The sequence below is a fragment of the Elephantulus edwardii genome, unplaced genomic scaffold (assembly GCF_000299155.1).
Source record: "Elephantulus edwardii isolate Elephantulus edwardi_28Jun2011 unplaced genomic scaffold, EleEdw1.0 scaffold00045, whole genome shotgun sequence".
Taxonomy (NCBI): Eukaryota; Metazoa; Chordata; class Mammalia; order Macroscelidea; family Macroscelididae; genus Elephantulus; species Elephantulus edwardii.
The window spans coordinates 15,270,077-15,290,284 of NW_006399795.1; the positions used below are offsets into that span (position 1 = coordinate 15,270,077).

A 20,208-nucleotide genomic window follows, 5' to 3' on the forward strand; every position below is an offset into this window, starting at 1 on the left:
GACCCCTACATCTCCATCCCCATGACCCCTACCTTCCCTCCCCATGACCCCTACCTTCCCTCCCCATGACCCCTACATCTCCATCCCCATGACCCTTACCTCTCCCTCCCCATGACCCCTACCTCCCCTCTCCACGACCCCTACCTCCCCATCCTTATGACCCCTACATTTCCATCCCCATGACCCTTACCTCCCACTCCCCATGGCCCCTACTTCCCCATCGCATGGTTCCCTGCTCCCCATCCCATGATCCCTACCTCCCCATTGCCATGACCCCCAACCTCCCCACAGGTCCCAGCAGCAACTATTTCAACCTCCCTAAGGCACTGCAGCATAGACTATCATGAGCCCTACCTGCCTGTGGCTCTCTAACCTCCCTTTGATGCCCTATCTCCTCAGTCTCTGGCATCAAGCCCTCTTTCTCTTCCCGGTCCCCGACCTCTTCACTGTGTCTAGCATCCAGTGATCCCTCGACCACGGTCCACAGCATTGAGCCCTAGATCTCCCTGCCTCCCGGTGGTTCCGCAGCACTGAGCCCTGCAGTTCCTTACCTCCCCACGGTCCCCCAGCATGGAGTCCCTCGGCTTGGGGAGCTGCTGTCCGCTGATGATCCTCAACACCAGCTGCTTCTTGAGCTGCCCGGGCAGTGGATCCTCAGAGTTGGGGTTGAAGACACCTGAGGGCCAGGACAGGAAGCTGAGCCCACACAGGTTCCTGACAAGCATCAGTCTACAAAGGGGCAGATGCTCCCTCCTCACATTGAACAGGTGGACCCCAAGGTGGTATGTGGGAGACGATGAGGACTGAGCAGTGACTCTGAGCCCAAGAGTCACCCCTTGTCCTACAGATGAGCTGGGGCTCAGGCATCTGTGCAAGGATATGCTGCCTCTGGGTGGTGGGCAGGACCTCCAGGCTTGGAGTGACATCTAGTAAGGAGGGGCCAGGAAGTCCTTGCGGGGTGAGGGACCCTGGAGAAGTGGGGACTAGGTCCTAGGAACCCCTGTAGGGTAGGGGATTTTAGTGGTGTAGGGGCCCTGGGAGCCCTGATGGGGAGGATGACCCTGGTAGGAGTGGGCCCTGGAAGCCTTGTGGGGCGGGAGACCCTGACATGGACAAGCCCAGACGTGGGCAGCACAATAGGAAGTTTATAGGCTGCTAACTTTCAGGGCAGGAGGACAAGTCCAGATAAAATGTGGTCAAATACAAACCAAGAAGGCACAGGGGAGGAGGGATGAGGATTAAAATGGAGGGGGGGAAAGTAATTTTCATCATGTCAGGGATAAACTGAAGCTTCTGAAAGCAGAGGATGGGGCAAAGGCAGGAGAGTGGAGGGAGAGGGAAGGAGAGAGCTTTTAAAAACGCCCATCCCTTTTTCATTAAAATTAATTAAAAAATGATTTTAAAAAATAACCCAAAAAACTAGCTGCCTCCCAGGGCACATCAGTCTACAAGCCCTGAAGGTGGGGACAGGCTGGGATAGCAAGGAGCTGGCCCTGCACCCCCCAACCCATCCTGCCCACACCTACCAGTAAATGTCTAGGGACCTTAGAGAAGAAGAGGCCCTCTGATCACCACTTCCAAATCCTTAGCCAAATTCTAGGTCTTTCATGAAGATCCTGTCCCAGCAGGGGAGAGGCCTCCAAACCCAGCATCTCGGGAGCAGTACTCCACAGACTTCGCACCAGAAGAAGCTTGTCTATGTTATTGTTTAGTGCAGTGCCCACCCCCCCAGCTCTTGGCCCTCCTGGCCCAGCCCTCCCACCATACTGCCTGCCCCCTGTGTCCCGGCACCTCACCCTGGCACATGCACGGAGGCTTGAGCACGTAGCCACAGTTGCCATTGGCACTGAACTTGGCGCGGTTGAGCTGCAGCATGCGTCCCTCTGACTGGTAGTTCAGGGCCACTGCAGGACAAGGTGTGGGTCACTTGTCACACTGGGCTGTCCTTCCACCACAGGTACCTGACACCCTATTCCCCATTGCCTGGTTCCTGATGGCACACCCCTGAAGCCCAGCACGGCCGTTCTCCTGCAGATCTCAGGCCCCACCATACATTGGTGACCTGTTTCTCCTGAGGATCCGGCCCAGAGCTGGTGGGATGGGGTGGAAATTCTGGGATCCCTCGCTGCCTCCCCAGTGGGCTGCTCCCAGGCACCCACCCATCTGGCAGCCAGCATTCCAGAAGGGCTGTGGGTTGTAGTTGCTGGAGTCAACGCGGTAGGACGAGGGGTAGATGCGGGACAGCTGGTGCTGGTTGAAGCGCAGATACTGCGCCGGCTTCTGCTGCAGGATCTGATGCGCCTTGGTCTCACTGAAGGATGACACCTGCCAGCTGGATGCCACTGGGAAATGCAGACCAATGGGTCTCAGAGGGCAGGCTGACCAGCCTCAGGTGATGTGCATTCCATGTGCACCCCAAGATCCCCACCGTGTACCGTGAGGTCATAGCCAGCAGGGCTCAGGGCTTCCCAGAGTGCATTTGTCTCCCTGACATGCACCCCAGTATCAAGGGCCACCCAGAAAGAAGGAAACCTTCCCCACTGTACACTGGGCTCATGGTCGGCCAGGCACCCACACACAGTCTGCTCCAGGCCCAGCTCTGCTCACCCTCGGTCTCCACGTCATGAGTTCCCACAGACTTGGTGTACTTCACCAGATCTGACAGGGCCCGTGACAGCTTCATGGTCTTCTTCTGCCGGGTCACCCTGTGGGGTGGATGGTGTAGGGGTTTAAAGAGCCTGAGTTCACACAGGGGCCATGGAACATGCACCATCAAAGGAGCACATGGCAAGTACTGGTGCTGCAGACCACGGGGGCCAGGGGATGGGGGGGCCACATTCCCAGATTCAGCCCTACAGGGCCAGCAGACAGTGGGGATCAAGGTCCTGGAGGGAATGAGGGGCAGGCATGGAGCAGGAGGAAGTCCTCTTAAGAGAAATGAGGGCTTCTGGAAGGTTCTGAGTGGAGGAGAGACCAGGACAGAAGGAAACTGTCAGGGTGAAATGTGGGGGTTCCGAGGGTGTGCTGAGTGAGAACAGAGCTGAAGGACATGGAGTGTCAGCTGTGACAATGGAAAGGATGGGGAGATACTGGGGATGGGAGTGTGAAGTGGAAGGGATGAAGGATGGGGGCGGTTGGAGGGACCAAGGATAGAAAACAGAGGTGACTAGGAATAGAGTGTGGGGCACAGAAGTTAGGGATAGATAGAGGTGACAGGGGATAGAGTGGGATACAAGTAGGCCTAGATTTAGAGGGCAGATCTGAGAGGTACCTGTGGAGGGAGGGTAATACAATGTACAGCATGGAGGGAGGGACAGACAATGCACACCCTGGAGGGAGGGACAAACAATGCACACCATGGCAGGAGGGACAGACAATGCACACCATGGAGGGAGGGTCATACAATGCACACCATGGAGGGAGGGTCAGACGATGCACACCATGGAGGGAGGGTCAGACGATGCACACCATGGACGGAGGGTCAGACGATGCACACCATGGAGGGAGGGTCAGACGATGCACACCATGGAGGGAGGGTCAGACGATGCACACCATGGAGGGAGGGTCAGACGATGCACACCATGGAGGGAGGGAGATGGGAGGGTGGGATAATCTCATTTGTCTGTGGGGGCATTTAAAGGCTGATTATGACCTTTTGGGATTGCAGTGTAGCTTCTTGCCACCAGGCCACCAGAACTCCCCTGATCATGACCTTTGGAAGGGTGTGAGGCTAGGGGGTGGGGTGGACTAAGGAGCAGAACCCTGGGAGTGGAGGGGGAGCAGAAGAGAGGGAATCCTGGAGGGTAAAGGTGAGCGAGGGTGGAGAGTGTCCAGCCGGACCCAGAACCCAGGGAGAAAAGGACTGAGACTTAGTTTCTACCCACCAGCTGCCCCACAGACACCCCCCCCCTGGTTCCTTTGAGCCTGAATTTTGCAGACAGCAGTGGTCTAGCCTCTATCAGGGTATCCTGTCCTTGAGTCTGTATCCCAGAGCCAACATCCCCCACTAGATCCCATCAGTTGTTCCAAGCTCCTGAACTGGGCTGTGCATCAGCGCCCTGCTGCATGATCCACTTCACTCCCACTGTCTCCTGGGCAGGGTGGGAGGGTGGGGTCCCTTCTCTCCTCACTGGCACACCAGAGCCCCCTGTGCCCTGTGCCTTCTGGGATGCTTGTGTGGGTATCATGCATGCCACTGACCCTCGGCTCTGGCTTCCTTGGGAGTCCAGGTCCTCTGTTCCCTCCTCCACACTGGCTGTCTTCTTTAATTTGCTGCCTTTTTTCTGGACAGAGGAAGGGAGATATCAAGCTCTAGGAATGAGATAGGCTGCAGTGAAGGTCCATGGGCAGCAAGGAGGAAGGGCTGCCCTCCTGGGCCCCAGCTGAACCCTTCCACACTTGGCCATGGACACTGGTCTTCTGCTACCTGTCCCTGGGAAGGGTCTCTCAGTCCAGCCCTGGGGTCCCTAAGCTTGGGCCAGAGAAGGCCATCAGGTAAGGGCACTATGGCCCCTATTCTTCCATCTCCCACACCCCAACCTTCCACCCTGTTCCTCTGCAGCCAGCCTTCTGATGCAACCAGAAGATAGTGGATGCAGAGAAGAGTTTGAGATTTAGGCCAGGGGGTTACAGACCCATTCCATCCCAACCTGAAGGACAATGGGTTTAGGGCCCCCAGTCCAGGGGCCCATCAGACCTTGCGCTTGGAGAAGCTGTTCATAAGGAGCCGGCTGTTCCGCCGACTGGCCCCGGCATCCTCCCCAGAGTCTACGTCCTCTTCAGCTTTGCTCTGAGCCCAAGGAAGAGAAAGAGTAGCAGATGTGATCCCGACTCTGAACCTGGTGGGGGGGTATCAGGCCTGATCCAGGAGGCCTTCCAGGAAGTGGAGGACTGAGCCAGACCTGGGCGAGTTTATGGAAGTGCTGGGCTCTTGGGCCAGAACCTAACGCCACTGAGGGGGTTGAGAAGGTGGGATAGGGGCCACTGCCAATGAAAATACAACCAAAAATGAGGGCACGGAGGCACTGATGGAAGTATTTTTGCACACACGCCGAGCTCTCAGTGCTGAATGTTTTCCCACGGAGGATGACGGAATCGCACATGCAGTCTGTGTCTGGAATATTCCTCGGCTCTCTGCTTATGTAACCCTCACAGGAGGCCTGTGCTCTGATGCCCAGCAGGCTCAGCACACACAGGCAGACTCATTAGAGGAGCGAAGCTGGGCTGTGTGAGCGCAAAGTCTCAACGCTGCCTTCTGTTCCCTGTGAGGGCTCCTGGGGTGCAGGCCTGGATATCCACCTGCCATTCATAAAGCTAGTGTCCCACACCTTTCCTGCTCTCCGCCCCGACACCCGCCGCCTGGTGGTCACGCCACTCATTCATGCCTGAGCCCTGAAAGCCTGAGCCACGTGCCTCCACCCACAAGACAACAGCAGCCACACCACCTGTCACCACTAGCCCTTTGTAGATGTCCCCCATCTAGGCCCAGCTCTGCCTTGAAGGGTCCCCCATTCTGTGTCTTAAATCATGCAAGTCTAGGTCTGTGCGCACCCTTGCACACACCCTGCATGCACATGTGCACACGCACACACAACACACACGTGCGCGCGCACACACACAAACGCACCCCTGCAAATGCACTCCTACACATCCCTGGACACACTGACCCTGCTCTGGTCTACTGTGGGTCCTCCATGCCCTGGTGAAGGCCAGTGTCACTTCTTGAGTGTCAGCCGCCTGAGGAACTGAGGCTAACAGCCTCTTATGGACCCCACATTCACAACTAGCTGCCGGGGTAGCCTTGGCACTGGCCTCTGGAGGGGTCATCAGCTGGTACTGGCAAGGCAGCTCCCCAGGGTGATAAATAAGCTCAGACCCCCAAGGGGAAGACACCCTCCACACTTTACAAACACCCCTAGACCCTCTAGAAAACAAAGTGGCCTCACCATCCCAGCGCCCAGGACCTTGGCACGTAAGTGCCCCCATCTCTCTCTCTGTGACTCAGGCCCAGCCTTCTGTGCAGGCCCACAGCTGGCACCCCTGTGACTATGACCTGGGGCCTTCAGAAAGTGGAGCTGAGTGCCTCATATATCTTGCTCCCCAGTCAGAAAGAAGGTGGGTATCTAACCCGAAAGTGGGGTCCACATCCCCAACACACCTTAAAGGCATTCAGCAAGTATAGAGACACCTTTACAGTCGATCAAATCATTGCCACCACCAGCCAGACACCGAGCCAGACATCTGTAGACAGAGCACGTCGCTGGCTGCGGACCCATGTCAGACAGTCTGTCAGTGTGGACGTGGCCAGCAGCTGCCCCGGCCACTCCTGTGCCCCAGAGCCCATGGCCACAGCCCAGACCTTCCTCTTCCCTTCTCCAGAAGCAGAAACCTGGCCATCCCTTCCCACTGCGCCTCTGCCCCCACCCCTCAGCGCACAATGGTGGCACACTGACCAGTGCCTGGACACAGACTCTTAGTAAGAGACACATACTAAGTCCCCAAACACTCTGAGAGATCGGTCTCTCTGCACAGGCTCCAGCAGCGACTTCTCGTCCTCTTAATTTATTGATGATGTGATGGGTGCAGGAGGACCTGGAAGCCGTGCTCAGAGCCCGTGGAGGCCGGCACGCTCCACTGCTCTTTAAACATCACCCAAAATGCTGCTACTGCTACTGCCACTGCCGCTGCCACGAGCCACAGGCGCCTGCCAATCTGCGCCATAATCAGGGGAGCAGCCAGGGCTGGAGGTAACGGAGCAAAGCAAGCACAGCGGACCTGTGCTTACTTACTAATTCTGTAGCAAGCAATTCCACATCTTTCCCTTCACATCAAGGATTCTGCTTCTAGGAATGGCTGGCATCTGTTTCTCTCAGCCCCATAGCATCTTGCTACAGAATCAAAGCTTCTTTTGCAAATACAGTCCCTGGCAGGGATGGCATCTCCAGGAAGTGCACGCTTGCGTGTGCCTCCTCCCTCTCATGAACCTGTTCACTACAGACCAGTAAGAATAAGGAAATCTGTGCTTACTCGCTTAGTGGTGAACCAGCCCTGGAGAAGGCACCACCAGTGACGGCCTAAGCCTCTTGGACCAAGGTGGAATGACGCTGGCACACCCCTTGCTACTCCATGAGCTAAGAGCAGAAGGGCTGTGCCACTCTGCAGAAGTGCCTCGTACCCTCAGTTCCTCCCCTCCAGGGTGTTTCAGGTGGTGATGGGGGACCTGCTGCACTCAGGGACCCCTCCTCCCTCACAGGACCTTCCTATAGGACAGGGAGCATGATAGTCCCAGGTTCCTGTCAGTAGGGTCAGGTCTAGAGAGGGCAGTGCCTGCCCCTGGGGGCCTGAGTGGCTGTGGTGAGGCCACAGAGTCTGCACCCTTCCATGAGTTCTGCAAACAATAGAATCCCCCTCCCCTCACCCCTGCACAAGCATGCCTACACCATGCCCCTCAGGGCTCTCAGACCATTCTAAGCTGCATCATCCCCCTTCACGATGCCTGGGGGAGAGCCTGGAGCAGCTGGTCAGCGTGGGGATCCACCTCTCATCCCCAGCCTCCCAGCCTCAAGGCTCAACCTGAGTCCCACTTCTCCACCTTCAGGAGACCTTGCCCACCCTGGTGCCAAATGCCACTTAGGCCTAAGGTCTCAGAGATCAACTGCTCTCCTTCACACTCCAGGACCCCTGTATGTCCCTCTATAACCCTCGGACCTCAGGACCCCCAAGTGTGCAACCTCAAGTGTGCACCCCCAGGGCTCCAGGTGTAATACCAGCTCCCTTCCGGTTTGGCAAGGCCAGCCCCTCACACCACCCACCTCAGAGCATCAGGTGCCCTGGTGTTTGCATGTCCTACCGCCCTGTCTGGGGACTAGAATAAGTGAGCGTCTGGCAAGCACGAGACCTGCTGGGGCCACCTGCACTAAGTGTCACAGAGTTCCCTGGCGTCAGCTGTGCAGCCTGGTGCTGCGTTCTCGTGGGCGGAAACAAAAACAACCACGTCTAAAAATACAGGTCTTGGCGGGGGCACAGGGAGACGCCAATGCTCCCCCCTAAATCTAGAAAGTGGCAAGGGTCTGCAGGGAAGGGACAGGCAAGCCAGCACGCTAATAGTTGGCTCTCCAGAGAGAGAGAGAGGCAGCCACACCCACTGTGCTTGACTTCTCCAATCCCCGCCCCTTTCACCAACCCCATAGACCTGCCTCTCCCCCCCCCCCAGCCTGGCAAAGCCCCCACACAGACCCAGCTCTCAGACCACTCAGTGGGGAGCCACCCTTCCCAGCTGGTTGTATTCAGCATTCAGCTTCACTCCCCAGCTAGCGCCCCCCCCCCCTTCACTTGCCCATGTTTGCCTAAGGCCACTCTCTGTGTGACTGAGTGCTCCATAGGGATGTGAGTGGCTCCAGCAGGGGTAGGGGGCACCAGGCAGAGGGACATCAGGTAGAAAGGGGGACGAGGGCACAGAGAGCTTTCAGCAGAGGGTGCTGGGCAAAGGAGTTCCATCCTTCTGCCATTGGCTGGGTCTGCTGTTGGGGCCAGTAGGCATGGCTAGCACCACGTTGGTTTGGAACATTCTGGTGGGGGAGCTAGAAGATTCTGCCTCCCAGGAATCCCACAGGAAGGAGCCTGAGACTACCCTGTGCGGCCAAGCCACCTGCCAGTCACACAACACTCCTCCCTGGACAGCTCTCAGATAGGTTCAGCTCTTAGACCCTGCTCGGCCTCTCCCTGCCACTCATAAGACCCCTTCCTAAGGCAGGGACTGGGACACAATGGTGGGTAAATCTCCTTCTGTGAGGAACTGTGGTCACCCAGTGCTGCCTGCCCCTCCAGCCTGAAGATAAGGCAGAGAGGATGGGCTGGGAGCTGCCTGCAGATCCCCAGGGGGACACGCAGGACTATCAGATGACAGAGGAACTGCCAGAGACTGACTTGAAAACAACCACACCGGCATTGCCACCAAGCCCCAGGCTGAGCAGCTCTGTGACAGAGTAAACGGCGCAATTTCGTGCCCAGCATGGACAATCAAAACACAGCTAGTCGCTGCTGTCTAAGAGGACACTGGGGATGGGCCAGTGGGCCAGTGGGCAGTGGAGCCTCATGACTACAGGCAGCGTGTGTGTGTGTGTGTGTCATGTGCATACATATGTGTGCATGTAGATGTGAATGTGCAAGTATACATGTGAATATGCACGTGTGCACACGAATGCAAGATGTGTATTGTTTGCATGTGTTATATATGCAAGTATGTGTATAAGAGTGTGGATACAGGTGTGGACAAAAGTGTGTGTGTGTGTGTGTGTGTATGCATATAGGTATGTAAATTCAGCTGTGTACATGAGATGTGTGTTCACTGAGGTGTGGACATGTGCACACCAATGTGTCTACAAGAGCATGTGTGTGCATGCAGGTGTGTGTATGCATGTGCCCACATGCCGCGTGCACAGCACTCTCTGGGTCTCTCGCCAGGCCTCTGGTGGGTCTAAAACCTGTGCCTCTGGGGAAGAAGACCTGTGTCACAAGCCTCACCTTCTTGCCTTCAGCCCTGTGCCCTAGCTTCCATGAAGGGGACAGGGTAGACACAGAGAAGTCGTTGGGGTCTTCACAGTCCCGGATCTTGGACTCCTTGATGAGGGAATCCAGTTTCCTCTTTGCAATGTTCTCCACACGCTTCCGGTTGGTGGAGGCCTGTAAGAGCCAGACGGCGGCCGGTTGGCGCCTGTCCCCAGACTGGCAGCAGCAGGGCACTCAGCTGGCCGGCTGGGGTTGCTGGAGCCCCGTCCAGGCCCTGCTGTGCTGGCTGTCAACATGCAGGTCAGATCGCTTGTCCCCAGAGCAGATTGCAGAGGGCACGTGATTTTCCTGGGGTTGGGAATGCAGGATGCCACTTCTCCAGGGCCCTGCAGGCCATTTGTGGTCACCAGCCCAATGGACCTCAGAGGCAGGGGTGAAGTAAGTACATCCTCGACCTGCCCTGGGATCTTGGGGGGCATTGAGAAGTGCAGATTCTGGGGTCTCACAGTCTTGGAACCAGCGATGATGGTGCTAGGCATTACGGGCTGATCTGGCACCTCGTACCTGTATGATGCCCACATGGCCCTCATGACCTCAGGCAGCTCAGGGCCAGGGCCTAGCCCAGGAGGCCCCCAAGCCCCACATGGAGCAAGTGGACGTTGAGGACTGCGGCTGTGCCAAATCCTTGAATGATGAGAACACACAGCCACCCCCCTCAAGCGGAAGGATCCGCTGCCTCAGGGCTTTCTAAAACAATTAGCCGAGAGGCTGGGAAGGCTCCTGCACAATTATTTTCCCATCCGATGGCCCCTTGGGGAGAGATACAGTCCTGGCTGCCTTGTCAGCAGCGGCTCAGGCTCAGCGCAGAGGCACCCATGAGAGCGAGGCGTTAATTACAGAGCCCCCAGCCCAATGCCGTGTGAGAACCTGGCTGACGTCTCAGCTTCCACTCGACGGGCCCCAGCCCAGGTGGCCACAAGGAGCAGAAACTAGGAGAGCTACAGAGAGAAGGGACAGCTCAAGAGGGCCCCCTGTGGGGAAGGGGGTCTCTCCATAGATACCTCTGCACCTATGAAGTCCTCTGGGAGCACCTTTGGGTGGGGCCAGTGCTGGGACCAGGTAGCTGGGCAGAATACCCCCATCCCAGGGTCGAGCCAGAGCTGGGGAGGGGACTTGGGCGGGAGTCCAGCTGGTATGTATGGGTAGGGTGGTCTGAGGCCAGGGACTTTTCACTGCTAATAATCATCAGATAAACCAAGAGATGCGTTCTTCACCTTGACGTCAGTGCCACAAGCAACACAGAGCACGCGTTCCAGTGAAGGCAGTGGGGTGGGCAGGGATGGACCAGCAGCCTGGCCGGCTTGGGAATTCCCATGGCTCCTGTCTCTATGTCCCCTGTCCAGCCACCTCCCTTCTTGACTTCCACAGCAGAGACATGAGCCCCTCCTCAGGATGAAGACCACCCACCTCCAGCCCAGGGCTGTCCCATCTCTGCTCCGTCCTCACCTCCCATCCCACCCAGGCCCCACTCACATCCCCATTGAGAAGCTTGCAGTCATCGTCAATCTCGTCGGCACTGTCTTCATCAGACACCTCGCCCTCCTCGGCATCTTCACTGATGTTGGCTGGGAGCTTCTTCCCCTGGGGGAGGAGGCAGATCGTGGGAGGGGCTCCGGGAACCTCAGGGCCTTGGAGGAAGCACTGACAACCTACATCCCAAAGGAGCAACTGGCAAGGAGCCTGGCTTTTCTCAAGTTTGCTTCTGTTGGCAGGGCAGGGCGAAGACCAGAGGCCAGGAGGCAGGGTATGGAAAGGTGGTGGTGACTCAGTGTGCATGTTAGGGGCGGGCGCATCCTGAGATTGCCGCGGCCACTATGTGACACATGGGGAGACTGAGGCAGGTCAAGGTGGAGTCTGGAGGAGAGCCCTCCCAAGTTCAGGTTCCAGGTCCGATGCTGGCCCTGGGAGGGGCAAGGGCTGACCTTCACCAGGATCTTGCCCTTGAGCATCTCTGGAGAGGGAAGCATGGAGAGGTCCTCGCCGCTCACAGACGACAAGTCCAACTTGTCCCCGAGGATATCCGTCAGGTACTGGGCCATCTTCTTCTGCTGGACAACGCTGCAATGGTTCTCTATGGACAGGATCACTGGGTACCTGTGGCCCCGGGGCAGGAAAGGCTGAGTGAGGACAGGGCTTTCCCACCACTCATCAGGAGGGGCCCTTCATCAAGACACCCGGACAGACGAGGTTGGGAGATGCTCCGAGGGGTACCCAGCAACAATTTTGACAAGTGGGTAAGAGAGGACCCGGGAGAACTCAAGGATGAGGAAAGAAGACATGTATTTCATCTTTCAGAAAGAAAAAAAAGAAAGATGATTAAACAAAAGGCAACATCCGTGAAATCTACAGTTAAAAATATAATGCAGACTAAACCAAGACATGACACGGAGCAAGAGACACACAGCGAGAAAAGTAACCTCTTGACATAGACACTGGGGACACTGTCCTTGAACAGGCTGGGGTCCTGCCACTGGCCCCGTGGAGAAGAAGGCATAAGCCTGGCACACACCACCTGGCAGGACACGGCTGTGACGTGCAGGTGGGTGCAGAATGGCGAGTGAGGCTTGGGATGTTCTGTTATAAGCTCCGCAGCTTGTTGCTATTGTGTTTTCAAATCACATGCCTGTTTTCCTTGGACTTTTAACCCAAAGGTAACTATGGTTCTTTTTAGAAACTTTGAGCCCAAAGGAGATAGCATAAACCAGAGCAAGAGGCAGGAAAGGGCTGTAGGAGGAGCAGGAAAGCAGGTCCGGCACAGGTACTCCCACCTCCTCCCATCTCTCAGGTGAGAGACCAAGCCTGGGAACCCACGTGGGGGCTCAAGGGCCTGCAAAGCAGATGTGGACACTTGGGTGCATGCCTGTCCTGAGCCCCTCGCTGCCCTGCTTACTTGGTGGCTGCCCTGAGCTGCCTGCTGTCTCCACCTGCTGCCCCCAGCCTCTTCCTCTGTCCACCCTGACAGCTCAGACAGTCCAGGCTGCCCTTTCAGGAGGACCCTGCTGTCACTATTTCTTCAGTCAACACACTTCTCCTCCTGCCTTATTCGATTAGCTTCTTCCTCACCTTCCAGCCCTGCTTAGTGGAGACCTGAAGGTAACTCTCTGAGTGAGGAAGGCTGTCTTCTATTTCCAGAAACTAAATTGAATTTTGTTCTACGGTGTCTGTGGCCACAGCTGAGTGACAACAAATTGAGTCCGGATGCACAGTGCCTTCTTGGGGGTAATTAGTACTGAAGCCGTCTCAGGAATCTGACATCCTGGGGCGGACGTCAAGTGAGCGTGGGCAGACACTGCTTGCACATACCCATCACGTTAGCTGCCCAGTCCGCACTGCTGGCCTTGTCGCTGGAGCTGTGGGGCTCACTACCCATGCCTGCCCCTTTCTCCTCAATGGGAGACCACTCAGCCAGCCCCCATCAAGCCGAGCCTATCACAGCCACTGCTCCCTCAAAGATGAAAAAGAGGGGCAGGCTAGCCCTCCGGCCCAGCCACTCACTGTTAACGTTGTGTTCTGCCTCTTTTCATTTTCACTTCTAGCAAATCAGCTGTGACTCGTGATGACCCCCACCGCCACGTGCAGGGTTTCCTGGGGCTGTGATGTTGCAGAAGCAGATCTCCTGGTTTGTCTTTGGAGGCATCTTGGGGTGGGTTCAAACCTCTAAACCTTTCCGTTTAGTCGTGGACACGTAAGCATCTGCACCACCCAGAACCCCGACTCACTCGTTCTTGATGAAGGCGTATTTGTTGATGGTTTCGATGACATCTTTGAAGAGGATCTTGGAGGTCAGAGTGTACCCGTGGTGCACAATGGGCTCACCGTCAGGCCCGTCCCAGCAGTCCACTGCGGGCAGACAGGCCACGACGTCAGGGCTGGGGCGTCGGCCACACCCGCCTCACCCCCAGCACACAGGCTTCGGAGCCTGCAGGCCCCAGCCCGTCCACTAGCTCAGGGACCGCACTGAGGGGAGGTCCCCAGGACTTCCTCACCCCACCCCACCCCACCCCACCCCATGGGGTCCCCAGGAGACGGCCACTGCTCACCCTCCACGCAGCGGCAGCCGGCCTGCAGGACCCAGGCATACATGTCCACGCGGGATTGGGACATGAGCTGGTCACCCACGAGGTAGGTGTTGTGGGACGAGGTGATAAAGTAATGGCTCAGCGGGCGACTCATGTCCTGGTGCACGCTGTGGTGAGCAGGGTTGAAGATGTCGCCAGCTGGGCTGCGAGTGTAGTTGGTGAAGCCTGTGGATGGCAGGCAGGGGTGGGGCTCGCCCCTGTTTATCCCCTAGACTGGTCACCCTGGTGGCTCATCTCATGGGGTCCTCAGCTCAGGCCAGTGTCCCATACCCAGCTCATACTGTGGCCAGTGTCCCCCAGCAGCCTCCCCAGGACCGTGGACCCTGGATGGCCCCCACTTACCATCAATGCCCAGTACCCCTTTGCTCTTGTTTTCCGGGCAGGGCTCAAACTGCTCAATGATGTCCCGGCAGCTCTCAAGAGTCACACCTGTCATCTAGGCAGACAGAGCATGTGAACCCAGGCTAGACCATACCTGGGCCAGCCTCAGACAGCCCCCTCCAGCCCTTCCCATCTCCATGGCCTCCTACGTCCTAACCTTGTGCACTTTTTCTCACCCCAGGGAGGGGGTTCTCTGACCACCCCCAGTAACACCTGACTTGAGACAGACTCAGGGGCTAGTGGCCACCAGGTGGGCTCAGCATGGCAAAGTGTCTATGTGGGCAGGTGCAGAGAGCTAGGACTGTATCCTAGCTTTGGGGGACCCTAGGAACATTGGGAAATTCTCAACTATTAACTCCAAGCCCCTGCAGGTGACCCTCATGGGAAGCTGGGTTCTCAGCTGTCCGTAAAATGGCCGTGAACACAGGAGGCCAAGTAGCTCCCCTGTCCCTACTCCAGCACTCATCCAGTGCCTTGTGGGGCTGTCAAGAATCCTGGTGCCCAGGGGCATGTGCTAGGATAGGGTGCAGAGAGGAGGGAGAACAAAACCCACCACAGACCTTTGAGGAGGCCAGAGCCCAGGAGACCTGCCAGGGCTCACCCCACCTGGTAGGTACCATGTGAGCTGCAAACTGGAAGAAGGTTCTAGAAAGCTTGCAAGCAAAAGTCAGGCTGGGAAAGTCAGGCTTGCCCGCCCCTCTAGTTCGGCTCTCTCCTCCACAGAAGCCAGGAGCCTGGACAGAGGACTTGCTGTCACCAGATCTTTACGATGCCCAACAGTGGCCATGTGAGGGAGGAAGCTGGCTCAGAGCAGTAGGAACGAGCCAGCAGAATTGGAGGCTTCCAGTCACAGGAGCCTGGCACCCTGACAGCTGCAAGGCAGGGGTGCCAGAAAGTGGGCCCAGGGGCAGCCATGAAAGGCAGGATGTTGGGGTCCCAGCATGGGGAGCATTGGAGGATCTGCAGGCAGACAACAGATGTTTCCTTGTTGTTCATGACACCTGTGCTTGGGGGCAGGTACACAAGGCTGACTGTGCTCACGGCTACGTGGCACAAGGCACTGTGTGACAGGCTGCCTGAGGTCTGGCACTTCTCATCTCCCTCCTAAGGGTCATCAGGAGGGTCTTGTGATCGGGAGGATCCATGATGCTGGTTCTCAGGGTGACTGCCCTGACAGTCCTGGGGTGAGGGGCACACTCCGTGGGGATCTCTCCTATGGGAGCATTCCCTCCAGCGGGCTCTGCCCCACCTTGCAATGTGGTGGACCTTCAGGCAAGGCTGACCAGCTCAGAGTCTACACACCAGAGGGGCCCAGGAGTGAAGGTATAGACCCTTGAACCTCTGACCAGTAGGGCAGTTATCAGGACAATGTGGCCCCTCAGGCCCTGAGGAGGGGCCAGTCAGACCTATGTGAGGAGCATGGGTAAATAGGAGACAGTCCCCAAAGTCAGGGCTATGGAACCCAAGTCCCCCCTGGAAGGCTGGGTGGCTGTGGACAGGACAGTATCACTGAGAGGCCCCAATGGAGAAACCATGAAACAGCAAATGCTCTGCCCACAAAACAGGCTCCCTGAGTGTCATCAGCAGAGGCAAATTCAGGACCACAGAGGCCCGAATGGACCACACTGGACCTCCCTCACCCTCACCTTCTGCTCCACCTCCAGGAAGCGCTGCAGGTCAGCGGCGTCCAGGTGGTCCTTGTGGTTGCTGTAGGCCAGCAGGAGCAGGTACAGGTCTCGGCGGGTGGACATCACTTTGTAGAAGGCACAGAACTCCTCGAAGTCCAGTGTGCCCTGCTGGTCATCTGTGTCTGCCTCCTGCAAAGAAAGCAAGGCCTCTGCTTCCCCGTCTGCACCACTGCACAGCCACAGGAGGTCTCCAGGCCCAAGTCCTTCATTGGCCCATCAGAACCACATTTCCGCCACCCCTCTGCTTCCCATTGCACTGACATCTTACCATGCCCCAATTTCCGTCACCATACCCTGGGCAATCCTAGCAGAGTGTTTGCCAGTGCCTGTCTTCCTGCCTCTGGTCACCAAGAACCACTAGGACAGACCTTTCAGACACAAATCTGAACCCTGGTTCTGTGTCTTCCAGGGTCAATCTGCAGTCAAGCCATGATGCTCCCTGAGAGTCAGCACCCACCCCAGCTTCCACATCGCTGAACCTCTAATTAATCCAACGCTCATCAATTAGGAACGTTCATTAGCCTGGGAGGCCTAGGCCCCCCATTTCCCCAGCAGAGACAAGCAGGACCTGTTCACAACCGTTGCCTTCCTTTCACTCCCAAGATGCCCCCCATAGACTTCTGGGTTTCCTGGCAATGTCAATGACTCCACACACAGACCCACCAGGGACTCTAGAGAGTGTATGTGGTCCTTGGTGAACCCACATGCTTATTGCATTCACTGACAGCATGCCAGACCCTGGGAGGCTGAGGGACAAGGCACGGCCCTGGTATTCCAGTGGCTGGAGACTAAAGGATGCCTGAGGTGTTCAGAGGCTTCTAGAAGGTGGAGTGTAGAAGAAAGGCTGCTTGAGATGCTTGAGTAGAGGAGCTGAGCTCCCTCAAAAAGGAGAGCCCCAGTGGGCTGGACTGGGAATAAGATCTGCTTGGAAACACTAAACTCGGCCTAGCACCCAGCTCAGTCCCTCACCCCATAGGAGTATCTGGCCAGCAGTCCCAGAGCCTGGCCTCTGCACACTGCAGAGCAGATGAGCTTAGGAAACCAGGCCAGCAGCCGCAGGTATCCAGTCTCTAGACCCTCATCTATCCCTGTTAAGGGACAAAGCGTCATTGACATAGAAGTAGTTCCATGCCCACCATGCCAGCAAGGCAGAGAAGCCCTGGGTGGGTGCACTTGGGGCCCTAGGAGATTCTGGAGGTGAGGAACTACAACAGCTACTCTTAGGATCTCCCAGGGAGCCCAGAAGAGCCCACTGTGGTTGTCAACAAGTCTGGACAAGGGAGAGAGCAGGATACCAGGGGTCATGCTCTTGGCAGGACAACCTAACTTCTATGTGCAGGTGAGAGCCCAGAGCCCTCATTCCCTGAGGGATCAGAAGAGCAGGGCAGGAAATGCTGTCAGCACCATGGACAGCACAACACTCAGCCCTCTGGAGGACAGCAGGAGAGGAGGTCCTCCAACGTCCCTTCTGAGCTGGCAGCATCCCAATGAGTGTGGTGGCCACTGTCCACATCCTACCCCCAGGAAAGTGGGTCTTCTACTGAGCCTGGGCCTTGGTGTGCCTTCTGGCTGTGCCCAAGCACAGGACTTGGCCTGGCAGCAGGCACCCTGCTTTTCACCATTCCCTCTGGGACCTGAGAACTGAGGCAAGGGCAGCACCAGGTCAATGTGAGGGACCTGGCCGGATGCTAAAGGAAGACCCTAGTGCATCCGACATAGATTAAAAGGCAGCCATGAGTCTGAGGTGAGGCAGTAGTGGTTCAGTGGTGGAATTCTCGCCTTCCGTGCTGGAGAACCAGGTTCAGGTCCCAGGCAATGGAGCCAGCACCCATCTCGGTGGAGGCTTGTGTGTTGCCATGACACTGAATGGGTTTCAGCAGATCTTTCTAAGATTGACTAAGATGGAAGGTCTAGTGATATATCTTTTAAAAATTGGCCAGTAAAAAAAAAAAATCTTATGGATGCTAACAGCCTAACCCACGCTGCATCACGGGGATGGTGCTGGGATGGGCGTTTCAGACCATGATGCATGGGGACACCATGAGGCAGGGCCTGGTGTCCTGACAGAGGATCGAGGTCAGGAGTGTCCAGACACACCTCCCCCAGCCCCCATGGGCTTCTTCCAGCCAGGACTCTTCCCAGGGATCTCAGCCCCAGGAGCCAGGAAACTTCACAGTTGCTTGAGAGAGGGCTTAGTTTCTCTCCTATCTAATTGCTTGATACCCCACAAAGCCTCACCTCCCAGGAAGGGCCACCAACTCCACAGCTGTCCCCAGCGCAGGGACGCGCTGTGGACAGTTGGTGGGTGACACACCCACCCCGCCCCCCATCCTCACAGGCAGAATCAGAGCAACCCCTGTACCCCTCTCCATCCACGCACATCTGATCCAGGCCGGCTGCCTCGCTCCAGCCAAGCACAACCAGCATGTCCATCTCAAGATAAGCTGTAAGAGCCCAGGGCACCCCAGGAGAGCTGTCAGGCTGCAGCAGAGCCGGGGGGTGGGGTGCAGAGCCTGTCATCACCCTCAGATCCCTCCTCCAGGTGGAAGCAAGGCAGTGAAGCCCAGGACGGGGCAGTGGGGCTTGAGACCAGCCCAGCCTCGTGCTGCCACCCACCTGGAGCAGGATCTGCTGACAGCCCTGCTCCCCCCGCCTCAGCAGGGGTACCAGAAAGACAGAAGCTAATTACAGACAATAAAGGCTGCGGCTCTGGCTGAAGTGTCTTGGGGATGCATTTTCATAACTTCTAACAACTAGCAGCGGGGTGGATAGGGGGCTGTAGAGGCCGGGAGATGGTAGAAGTAGGTGGCCAGGTGGCACCTGCTACAGCACATGGGATCCAGGCTGGGCTGGGTTTGTTCCTTTGTGGCATTGTTAGGGGACCATGGAGACGGGCCATGGCCTCCTCTGGGTACTTCCCTCAAGGAGTCAACTCTTGCACCCCAAGTCCAGTCTGGTCCCCAGGGTAAGACTAGTGGTTGGCACCCAGTTCCATATTCCCAGGGTTGGTGAAGCAGCACCTACCTAGCTGTGTCCCTGTGCTCACTGTAGACAATCCCTCTTCACTCAGCAGACTCTCTCTCAGGCAAGGCTGACCGCTCCCCTCACCCCATCTCTGCAGGGAGCCCCGCCCCCATCAGGAAGCCCCCTCCCACCTTGAACATCTGCTTCACGCGCTGCCGTGGCAGGTTCACGTTAAGCTTGTGCAGCAGCTGCAGGACCTCGCCGATGCTCAGGCTTCCGTCCCCGTTCTTGTCGGCCTCGTCGAACGTCTGCTTCAGCCACTTTGGGGCCGAGTTAAGGGCCAACATCGACCACAGGGGCAAGGGCACCACCCACTTCCCGCGCACGCGATCCCTCACACATTCCCCTCACACTGAGAGCTTCCCCAGGGTGGAACCGGCCTGAGGGGGACAGGTTGGGGTGCTGCCCCTGCCCCTGCCCTGATTCACCCCAAGGATATTGGTCCCTGGTGCGCTGCCGACGGGCCAGGCTGTCCTCGTCGCTGATGCCAGCCATCAGATAGCGCAGGCCGGTGACCCAGATACGGGCCTCGTCCCCACTGGAGGAGACCAGGTCCAGTGAGTCCCGGTGGTCACCGTAGTAGACGCTGAAGCAGCAGTTGGGGTCGAAGCTGCCATCGGGGTAGCGCTGGAAGATCTCGGACTGCCGGCCCTCGCTCACCTCCTGGATGGAGTCAATGGAGACTGCAGGGGGCAGAGAAGGGTCAGTGGAGCCCGAGTGCCTTTAGCCTGTTGGTTTTGCCCACACCCAGTCCCCAGCCCATAACCTGGAGCCCACAGGGCTTGAGATCTCTTCTGAAGGGCCTAGTGACCTGGGCCGTGTGACAACGATGGGCCGTTGCCATAGCAACAGCTCAGCACCAAGTCTCAGCCCCTCCAAGCCCTCAAACGCCAAGCCTGTTACACTTCTGGGGGCTCCTTTCTGACATGAGAATGAAGCTCGCTCACCCCCATAGGGCACAACTCTGGTTCTAGGGGGTCGGGGCAGAAGCTCAGGCATGAAAAAGAGGGACCCTCCTGGGAGCTGGTGAGTGATAACGACCCCCTCCCCTCCAGGGCTCCACACAGCCACCTTCTCATCTCCCACCTGAGCCCTGTCTAACCTGCACTGGTGAGAGATCACCTGATAAATGAGGGGTGCACTTAGAGTAGGGGTTCCAACTGGGAGAAGGAAACAATGCATTGTGCTCGGGCAGCCAAGTCTTCCTCCACAGCCTTCCCCTCGTTCAGGCAGTGTGGTTCCGTGCCTCAACTTTAAGCATGAAAAAGACACCCCTGGAAAAGGGAGGAGCCTCATCTTCCTGTGAGCGCCCTGGTCCAGAAGCAATGAGGTTGTACGGAGCAGCCAGACCACCTGCCTGGCCAGCTAGCCCATCCCCCTCCTACAGTTGCTAGCGGACTGCTCAGGCCACCACCTACCATGCTGGGCACCAGTGGGAGTGGGAGGACAGAGGCCTGGGCCTCCTAACA

General features: G+C 57.3%; 1 protein-coding gene across 1 annotated transcript in view; it reads right to left on the reverse strand.

Annotated features, from left to right (window-relative positions):
* PLCH2 (phospholipase C, eta 2) overlaps positions 1-20,208 on the reverse strand; it is a 30,329-nt gene that overhangs the window by 6,709 nt on the left and 3,412 nt on the right. The window contains exons 3-18 of the mRNA XM_006885820.1: positions 19,180-19,422; positions 18,871-19,001; positions 15,674-15,844; positions 13,989-14,082; positions 13,608-13,811; positions 13,287-13,407; positions 11,490-11,661; positions 11,041-11,148; positions 9,523-9,681; positions 8,815-8,820; positions 4,697-4,789; positions 4,201-4,283; positions 2,608-2,705; positions 2,160-2,342; positions 1,797-1,904; positions 552-676 (exon numbers count right to left, since the gene is read on the reverse strand). Coding sequence (XP_006885882.1) covers positions 552-676; positions 1,797-1,904; positions 2,160-2,342; positions 2,608-2,705; positions 4,201-4,283; positions 4,697-4,789; positions 8,815-8,820; positions 9,523-9,681; positions 11,041-11,148; positions 11,490-11,661; positions 13,287-13,407; positions 13,608-13,811; positions 13,989-14,082; positions 15,674-15,844; positions 18,871-19,001; positions 19,180-19,422 — 2,099 coding nt within the window. The remainder of the gene's footprint in view (positions 1-551; positions 677-1,796; positions 1,905-2,159; positions 2,343-2,607; positions 2,706-4,200; positions 4,284-4,696; positions 4,790-8,814; positions 8,821-9,522; positions 9,682-11,040; positions 11,149-11,489; positions 11,662-13,286; positions 13,408-13,607; positions 13,812-13,988; positions 14,083-15,673; positions 15,845-18,870; positions 19,002-19,179; positions 19,423-20,208) is intronic.